Raw genomic sequence first — 9,945 nt, 5'->3', positions numbered from 1 at the left:
ACAACCAGGGGCTCCTCCCGACTCCAAGACGGAGCCAGTGGGTCCTCCAGAAGCCAGGATGCGGTCAGAGGTCCCTCGGCACCCTATCACACAGCAAGGCGGTCCTCAGGATCCCAGTACAAGGCAGCGAGCTCCCCAGGATGCTGCTACAAAGCAGCACGCTCATCACGACCCACGACCCTGTGGCACACAATCCTTGGCTCCTCAGTGCTCTGGTATGACTCAGAAAGCACCTCCACACCCTGGAATACAACCACAGGACCCAGAACGGAGGGAGGAAAGAAGAATGCAACCAGAGGAAACACAGAAGCCACTGGAACGTCCAGATAGACGGATGTTCTTGGACCCAGGCATTGGACACCGGCAGCCTGTAGTGAGGCAAAGCAATTCAGCAGCAGGTATGTGTGGATTGAATCACTGCATTCATGCATTTTATTTTATGTTTCACTGACCGTGTAGGTGTGTATCTATTGGTTGATTTGTCTGTCACTCACAGGGAAAAGCCGTGTTTCCTATTACCTCACTGTGAAGCTGTCCGAAGCTGAGAGAAAGCAAATCGTCGGTGAGTATGTGTTTGCCATTATGCACAAATGGGAAATCCTTTGTGGTGTTTATTTATTTTGCATTTAGCCAATAATGATAACCGGCGGTGCAGAGGCTGTGTCCTTAGGGAACCACTCCTGGGCATTAAAATATTGGCTTAGTAATAGGAATGCGAGGGGGAGGGGAGGGAGAAAGATATATCCATGAATTCAAGTCTCCATAGAGTGAGTAATCGATAGAAAAAAGGTCATTTTGGGGGTGAACTATCCCTTTTTAAGCCTTATTTTAACACCCCGGACGCCCGGGGTTATTTAATCCATTAAATTATAGCGCCCAGCAATTTATAGCAGCGGAGCACTTTTACCGATGGTCCGGATGTTATCCCGGATGTGGCTGAAGCAGCTACATGTAGCCAAAACACTAGAGGCGATCGACAACAACGGGTGGTATTAATTCTGCCGCGACTAGCGACGGGAACACATAATCTTGGCTTAGAATTGGACGGGAAGATCAAGAGGTATTCACGTTTTAAGATTTTCGGTCTCGCCGGTGGCGCAAGCACTGCTGCGACCCGGGCTGCTCCAGCTCGCCACTTTTATGGTGTTTTCTGTTGTTTTGTCTGTCTCAAGTTTTGTTTTGTTTTTGTTGCACTGACTGTGTTTTTGATACCTGACGATGGGGCCGCTGAGATGGCTGTTCGTAATAATCGTCCGGGTTATCATTGCGGAATGTTACTCGCCGGCGTGTCAGGACTCCACGCCGACAACGGCGACATATCTGCGCTATACCTCCGACCAGCTACGGCTGCTCCGACCCAGTGGCAACAGCCCTGTCAACCTAGCCCCAGTGCTCCCAAGTGAACTGTTGGCAACACCGCCGAGGAGCGACAACAACAGGCGAAGGAGGAGGAGAGGCAGACGCGGAGGGGTGAAACAGAGGCTAAGGAGAAGGATGTACAGACCACCTCTTCCATCCGTGATTCTCTGCAACGCCCGTTCACTGAGGTACAAGGCAGATACGCTACGATTAAACACCAGAGTTCTACACGAGTACCGGGAGTCGTGTCTGCAAGTGATCACCGAGACGTGGTTGGACGAGTCGGTTCCGGACTCACTAGTTTCCCTGGACGGATTCGCTCTGGTACGCTGTGACAGGACAGCTGACTCGGCTAAGAGCCATGGAGGAGGGATCGCGGTTTACATAAACAACAAATGGTGCTCCCAATTCACTGTGAGGGAGTCGTTGTGTAACCAGGACATTGAATTACTATGTCTAAGTATGCGACCCTTTTATCTACCGCGCGAATTCGGTAACATTGTGTTGTGTGCTGTTTACATTGCACCTAGCGCGAATGCTGCTAGGGCAGCCACCGCTGTAGCTGACTGTGTTCACAGGCAATTGAAACGCACCCCCGAAGCACCGTGTTTTGTCTTGGGTGACGTTAACCACTGTAAACTCGAATCTGTGCTACCTGGATTTCAGCAGTATGTTGACTGTAAGACAAGAGGGAACAACATCTTAGACAAATGCTATGGCAATATTAAGAACGCCTATAGAGCCAAGGCTAAACCTCCTCTGGCCAATGCAGATCACAATGTTGTTAATTTAATCCCCACATACAAGTCACTGCTTAAGAGCAGTAAACCACAGGTTAAAACCATTTATGTGTGGGACAATGATGGCATTGAAACGTTGAAGGGATGCTTTTGTTGTACTGACTGGAGCCTCTTCCATAGCCTAGACCTGGAGGAGGCTACAGATACCATAACAGAGTACATTAAGTTCTGTAAAGACAATGTGTTGACAAAAAAGACCATAACAATGTACCCCAATAATAAACCCTTCATTTCAAGGGAAATCAAAGAATGCATAGTTAGGAAACAAAGGGCATTCAACAGCGGGGATTTGGTAACCATGAAGAATATTCAGAAGGAGATTAACCTTAAAATAAGGGAGGCTAAACAGAAGGAGAAGGAGAAGTTTGAGGCCTACTGCTCCTCTTCTAATTCCAAAAGAATGTGGGAATCTATGAAGGCCATGACCAACATGGCTCCAGCTAAGAAGGGCCTTTGTGTTGCTAATGAAAAGGAAAAGGCAGATGAATTAAATAACTTTTATGCAAGGTTTGAAACAGCTGACTTTTCGCATGAACAAAATGCTGCCCTAGAGTCTGTATCCACACACAGTGATCTGGGAATTACTGTAGATGAACGTGAAGTCCAGAGGTTGTTTTCCCACACATGTCCCCGGAAGGCTTCAGGTCCAGACGGGATATGTGGCCGGCTGCTGCATTCATGCAGTCAGGAGCTAGCTGAGGCTTGGTGTCCCATCTACCAGAAATCACTGGACTCATGTACTGTTCCCCCCACCTGGAAAGACTCTATCATAATTCCTGTTCCCAAAAGGGCAGGCTGCAAAGAAAATAATGACTACCGTCCTGTCGCCTTGACTTCAGTAGTCATGAAATGCTTTGAGAAGATCATTGTCAGTCTGCTGAAGGCAGCGGTAGGCTGCTCATTGGACATTTTTCAGTTTGCCTATAGGAGCAACAGGGGTATAGAGGACGCAGTCTTGACCTTGGACCATTTTCTTTTGAAACACTTGGACAATAACAAAGCCTATGCACGCCTTCTTCTTGTAGATTTCAGCTCAGCGTTTAACACAATACAGCCACACTTATTAATTAAGCGGTTGAGGGACCTAAGTGTCCATCCGCTTATTATTAGATGGTACCATTCATTCCTAACTAAACGCACACAAAGGGTCAGTGTCAATGGCACTATGTCAGAGAGCAGAACCATGAGTACTGGAGCACCCCAGGGCTGCGTTAGCTCACCTGTCCTTTTTACCCTGTACACTAATGAGTGTAGAAGTGGCAACCCGAACAATTACATCATAAAATTCTCGGATGATACTGCCATCTTAGCCCTTCTGGATAAGGATAGGGATGTAGCTGACTACTTTTCAGAGGTACAGAACTTTGTTAAGTGGTGTGATGACAACCACCTAACTCTTAATGTTAAGAAGACACAGGAGATGGTATTTGACCCCAAGAGTATTGGTGACCACAGGCCTGTGGTCATCCATGACTCTACCATCTCACAGGTCTCCTCATATAAATACCTGGGGATCTGTATTGACAACTCAATGACTTGGAATACACATGTTGACAGTCTCTGTAGTAAACTACAGCAAAGACTGCACTTCCTTCGGCGTCTCAGGGTTCATGGTGTTGACCAAAGATTTATGTTAGTGTTCTATCGAGCAGTCTTGGAAAGCCTGGTCAGGTTTGGCATCACAGTTTGGTTCGGTAATCTCTCAGTGCAACTGAGGTCCAAATTGTTCAGATTGGTGCAGACTGCAGGGAAGATCATAGGGGTAAGACAACTCCCCTCTCTTCAGTCTATTTATGAGCAGGCTACATTAAAACAGGCTCAAAAAATTGTCAGTGATGTTACCCATGTTCTATATGGCGAGTTTGTACTTCTGCCCTCTGGGAGAAGATACAAAGAACCAAAGTGGAAGTACATTAGATTTAAAAAATCGTTTGTATCAGCATCAACTAAGATGCTGAACGAGGCTCTGAAACAGCGGTAACTACGTGAGGCCTGATTATCCACATCATGTGTGCAATTGTGTAATGTTGTGTCTTCCTCTGTAATGTATGTTTGTTGTCATTGATGTTTTATGTGTGGCTGTAGCTGGGGTGAAAGCCCAAGACAAATTTCCCTTGTGGACAATAAAGTTTACCTTGACCTTGAAACAGGGCGGGGGGAACATTTTTGATGACGTCAAATCAAGCGTTGGGAAATTGGCCAATGTGTTGCGAGCTTGTAGATCGGCTAATTCCCCATCTGGTCCTAGGCCTAGCTCGTCCCACCTGCCCTCTTCATTCCCTTCATCTGTGGTTGAGAGTTGTGTAAATTATATAAGGTTGTGAGTGGGGTTTATTTTTTTGTACGCTTTCAGTGCAAGAGGTGAAGAGGCTTGCTTTAGTCGAGTCCTCACCTCGGCCTTGAAGAAGCGCGTGTGTTATAGTGTGTGTGTGTGTGTGTGTGTACCCCAGGTCTGAGCTCAGTGTTGGAGTGTCAATGTGGAGACATATCTGAGAGACTCTTCCCATTCTACATGTGTCGCAGCTGTGAAGAAACTGTCCAACTCAAACACATCTGTGGACACATCACTAGCGTCGATCATCAGCTCAGTTATATGGTCAGTGGCCTCTCTGGTACTTCTCACATCAATTTATGACAATTTTTACCAAACTGAGGAACTCTTGTAATTGAGGACCCCTTGAAATCACCTATATCATGATTTGGTTAATTAATCACCATTCGTTAATACAATGAATAAACTTTTGTTACCGACTCCACTGGTGCGTTATCCTATTGCAAGTGAAGGATCACACTCAAGAGTGGCAAGATCAATGATTTTCTTTTCGTTCACAGCTATGTTGAACGAACCTGAAATGTCTCATGTATTTTTGTGTTAGTCGAAGAACCCTGATTTAATGGATGTCTGCAATCTGGAGGTCTGGAGTGAGAAGATGGAAGCCATTAAGGCTGCTGTCGACCAAGTCGCCCAACGGGAGCAGAATCCGTTGTACGGAATGGATGCTGAGGTAAGCAGTTTGATGCTGTACAGTATGTTCCACCAAGATGAGCTCTGTGTTCACCGTTGTGTTTATATAGATGGTGGTGAGACAGTGGATGGAATATAGTTTCTACACAGGCAAGATTAGCCGTTTCCGCCGTAAAAGCGGCCATGTCTTTGCGGCACCCCAGAGCTTCTATTTTGAAGGAATCCCGGCACTGATTGTGCTAGAGGGAAATTAAGTGAATTTTTTTGTGTGTTTTAAAAATAGGTTTGGATTGTATTTATTTGTGTGGCTTTAACAATGTTATTTATGTTTTAGCTAATGTAATGTATTCTCTTTCCAAGGTTATACTGCTTGACAAGAACTCATATCATCGTGTCCAATCGGCACCATTCAGTGAAGGTAATTTATTTCTTCTTGCGTTCGGTGTCATTGATTACATATCCATGTCTATTCACAGCTGTGGCCCTTGAATGTGTGCTGTTGTAACTGTAGTGTATTGATTGTTGTCTGTAGGCATCCACATCCTGCAGGACATCTGGAGACGACAGAATGTGACCTCCTCCTGTCCACCTGCTGACCAACAACCACCAGGTGAGCACCTCTCCACCTACAGACAAGCTTTATGTTCCACTAAAACAATGTTAGAATGAGATGGACATGTCGTTGTTCTGCCTTCTTTTGAATGGACCAGCAGACCCTCCTCTCATAAGACACACTGTGAAGTTCATAATCTTATTATCATTGTTTCTTATACAGAAGTGACGGCCAACAAAGAAAGCGTACGTTTGAAAAGGAGTCTGATTGAGACGACTCCAATCAATTTGGCCATCGTGAAGACTGAGCCGATCCCAGAGCAGATGTCCAACAGTTCACACCCAGAGTGTCTCACAACCCTGAACACTCTCAACTCAAACACAAAAGGTGTGTGAGGTCAACGTTACTCCAACACATAGACCAATTAGACATGGTTTTATATTCAATATTCTAATTGTCTCTCTACTGTTTCCAGTCAGCATTAAACGGGAGGTGAAACAGGAAGACCACACCCACCCCTGTTTCTCTGGACATACTGGTAAATACTGACACTTATACTGGAACACAACTTAAAATGAGGTTAAACCAATAAAAAAAACCCAGAGCAGCATACAACGCAGTAATGTCGTACCTGTATGAAAGTAACCTCGCGTCACCAGGCTTTCCACGCCTGTGTCTGTGTTCCAAAATCGCTGTGTGAACCGGTCTGGAGCGGATGGTAGTTTACATCATGTTGTAGTCACTGATTTGTAGTCATCAGGAAAGGCGGAATAAGAAGTACCCATTCGTAGTACTGATTCCGCCTTGTGGTTTCCTGCCAGATGACTACAAATCATTGACTACAACATGACGAAAGTTACCATCCGCTCCCGACCGGATCATAAACCCGAAATGGAATAATGCCCAGGCTAGTATGAAAGCAATGTATTTTTTTATCTGCATGTGTGACAGTCTGGTATTCACATATTTTCCTTTTTGTTTTTTTCCCCCCCAGACATGAGAAAAGCAGTGAAATGTTTGGATCACACATCATCGAATGGAGATGGAGAGATGTTCAAACGGAGAGGAATAGGTACTGCAATCTGTTAATCACTTTACTTTTCTAGGGCGGCTGTGGCGCAGCAGGTCGTCCAATGATCCCTGGGTTGGTGGTTTGAATCCCAGCTCCTCCTGTCCACATGTCGGAAGTGACCTTGTGCAAGACACTGAACCCCACATTGCCTCCAATGAGTCGGTTGGTGTGAGGTTGCCACCATTGGTGTGTGACTGTGGGAAGTGAGGACGCTGGCGTCGACTGTTCGCTGCTTCACCTCCTATGAATGAACCATTCTTTTTTTTTTTTAAGATTTTTTTGCGGCTTACGCCTTTTATTGATTTTTTTTTGTAAGGGACAGATAGTAGGCTGACAGGAAACGGGAGAGAGATGGGGGGATGACATGCGGTAAAGGCCGTGTCGGGTCCGGGAGTCGAACCCGCGGCACACCGCGACTGGATCACCAGTCCGGTGCCCAGACCGTTACGCTACGGCCTGGGCCAGAATGAACCATTCTAAAGCGCTTTGAGCACTTGGAAAAGCGCTATACATTGCAATTCATTATTATTAGAGGAAAAGTTCTTGAGACCACGATCCGAAGTTCTGAATGACATAAATTGGTATCCTAACACATTTGCCTTTTTTGTTTATTCTCCCACCAGAAATGAAAAAAGCAGTGAAGCGTGGTTTGGATTATGTGTCACCGAATGGAGATGGAGAGATGGTCAAACGGAGAAGAAGTTCTTCCGATGGCGGAGGAGCGCGAGGAGGGCATTCAGGTTCTTGTTCGAATGTGTCTTCCAGTCAGATTCCCTCTACCCTAAACAAACTGCCCAGAGTGAAAGCGCAAGCCAGTCCGTGTCCCGCTCTCCTAAAACATGTGGTCAGAGTAAAAGTAGAACCCAGCCAGTGTCCCACTTCCCAAAACCAAGAGGCCAGAGGGAAAGTGGAAGCCGCATCAGCACCTACAACTATGGCTTCTCAAGCGCCACGCTGTGAGCCTTCACAAAGACCCAAATTACAGCTGGTCTTGAACTCACTTAAAAAATTAGCTTCCTCTAAGGTAACTATTGAACGCCCTCATACAAAGCCAGCCCCAGCTGCATCTGGCGCTTACAAAGATCTGCACTCTAGTGCACCGATAACATCCATCATCAACACGAAAAAGTTCAGAGCCATTTTTCCCAAGCAATCGAACAATGTGTCTTCCAGTCAGGCAAGCCCTGAACATGCCATTGATATTGACGCCATGACATCAACATCCACCCAAACCGCCATAAGTCGTGTGAAGCCCAAAAGGCAATTGGACTCAAAATGTAAATTTCTGATCACCATACCAAACCAGAGTGTCGACACAGAGTGGAAACGTATGGCTCCGAAGCCGGCAGACGACAACATGAGCAATGACAACCGGCAGCTAACATCAGAAAGCAGAGCTGCCGACGTCAACAATGATGACCAGTCCCTGGAAAGCCACTACAGAGCAGCCAACCCTGCAGGTGAACCCAGCGCCACCTCAGCCACAGTCATTAATCCAAACGCTGCTCAAGCTCCGCAGGCTAGTATATACAACACCATGGCGCCTCCTTTTAATAGCGCTCCATACATGGGCAGTTTTGTGGTGAACCCAAACCCAACTAGCCAGCAGTTTACTGGTACTGATTACAGCAACAACCAGGCCCCCGTATCAACGGTAAGCCCCAGTGACTCTCTGCCAGCTGCAGGCTATGGAACACCAGTTTATCCTTACGGTCAAGTCATCCAGAATCCGTATTTCACACACGGATATCCGTACGGAACTGGCACCCCGAGCTACTATGTCACACTTGGATATGCATACGGACCTGGGGCCCAGAACTCTTATTTCACACATGCATATCCGTACGGAACCGGACCAACGGTTGGCTATCCTGGAGTGTTAATGCAGACTCCCCCTCAGCAGGGACAGCCCACTACAGAGACCTATCCCGACATGGAAAGACAACAGCAGCCACAATAATGATGATCTGATGGCACCCACTGGTGCTTTGGCGTTTTACTGTTCACCAGCCGCATACACTTTTACTACTTGTTCCAATAGGTTCTATGCACAGAATTAACTCTTACAGAATTAACTATAGCAGCACCCTGACTCTGTTTGACCAGAATGGAACAGAGCCTTCATTAGTATCATCGGTAACGCCTGTGAAGGAAGTAGGGGAATGGCCCCAGGTTCTTTCCAAAATGGCTGCTGTGCCTATTCCTCTGAGCCTATCCTCTGGAGAGCTGTGCATAATGTCAGCCTCACAATAAGATTTTTTGTTTGACTTTTTTTTTTAATGTTCCCTTTAGTTTGTGAATGCACAAACTACCAGCAAAGTGTAATTTGCGATTTACAGTACCACTCTGTCCAAATGTAATTGAATGTGGATGGATTTGAAATGTTATTGAAGGGAGTGAAGTGTCACGTCTTGATGAAGGATGAGCTGCTGGACTTGCTGCATTCTCAGTGATTTTGGACAGACAGTCCACTCTAGCTGAATACAGTGAGTGAAGGACCTATTGATTGAAAGACTCCAAATTTCTTGGAGGCTGTTAATGTTTTCAAGCCATGTTGTCTTCGGCAATGACCCAGTTGCACCTTATGTCATGTTTTGGGGTCATGTTATTGTGTTAAACTAATATATTTGACTTTGTTATATTTATATCCCTGAAGTTTTACATGGCTGAAAAGCTTATTTTTTTTGTTTAACAAGGATAATGTTTATGCATAAGTGGTTGAGTTTGTTGTTCCAATTTATACAGTACAAGAGGAAGGGAAGTCTACACACTTCTTGGCTCCCAGTAGAATTTTTTTATTAAAGTTGACAAAGTTTCAAGCCTAGCGGGTCTTCATCAGTGTGCAGACTTCCTTTCCTCTTCTAATGTATCCATTTTAGTTCAGCACCTGCACATTTTTGTTAGGATGCACATGCTTCACTTTGGAGTCTGTTTCTAAAAGAAAATGCTAGTTGTTTTTAGCTAAATTTAATTTTTTACCTGTTTTTTTTGTACCTGTTTTGTTCATAAAAATGGTACAAACGGTACAGCTGGCAAATTGTTATTTCAGGTGTCCCTTCTTGTCTCCTACCTCCAGATACGATCTCGATACCGTTTTGATTTATATCGTGATTATTATGTTATTCTGCGATTCAACATTTTTTCTTTACCCCCCCCCCCCCCCCCCCCCCACACACACAAAATTATAAACCATGAA

The 9,945-nt window shown here is 45.5% G+C and overlaps 1 protein-coding gene and 1 long non-coding RNA gene across 2 annotated transcripts; both read left to right on the top strand.

Moving 5' to 3' along the window:
- The first annotated feature begins 232 nt into the window (after window positions 1-232).
- On the top strand, window positions 233-5,094 carry LOC310862699. The gene is made up of 4 exons (XR_014569605.1): window positions 233-398; window positions 497-562; window positions 4,610-4,755; window positions 5,036-5,094. It is a non-coding gene; the product is annotated as an uncharacterized lncRNA (long non-coding RNA).
- A 25-nt stretch (window positions 5,095-5,119) lies between these two features.
- On the top strand, window positions 5,120-8,709 carry LOC310857692 (uncharacterized protein; the record flags this gene model as incomplete). Its single annotated transcript, XM_083763483.1, has 7 exons — window positions 5,120-5,164; window positions 5,485-5,542; window positions 5,657-5,734; window positions 5,900-6,064; window positions 6,153-6,215; window positions 6,672-6,749; window positions 7,373-8,709. Exons 1-7 carry the CDS (start codon window positions 5,153-5,155, stop codon window positions 8,707-8,709), a joined length of 1,791 nt encoding a protein of 596 aa, XP_083619609.1. The 5' UTR covers window positions 5,120-5,152.
- Window positions 8,710-9,945: the final 1,236 nt, after the last annotated feature.

This window comes from Protomyctophum parallelum (genome assembly GCF_964188405.1).
Source record: "Protomyctophum parallelum genome assembly, chromosome: 1".
NCBI classification, from domain to species: domain Eukaryota; kingdom Metazoa; phylum Chordata; class Actinopteri; order Myctophiformes; family Myctophidae; genus Protomyctophum; species Protomyctophum parallelum.
The sequence above is the reverse complement of the archived record's forward strand: the minus strand, read 5'-3'. Positions and strand labels throughout refer to the sequence as shown.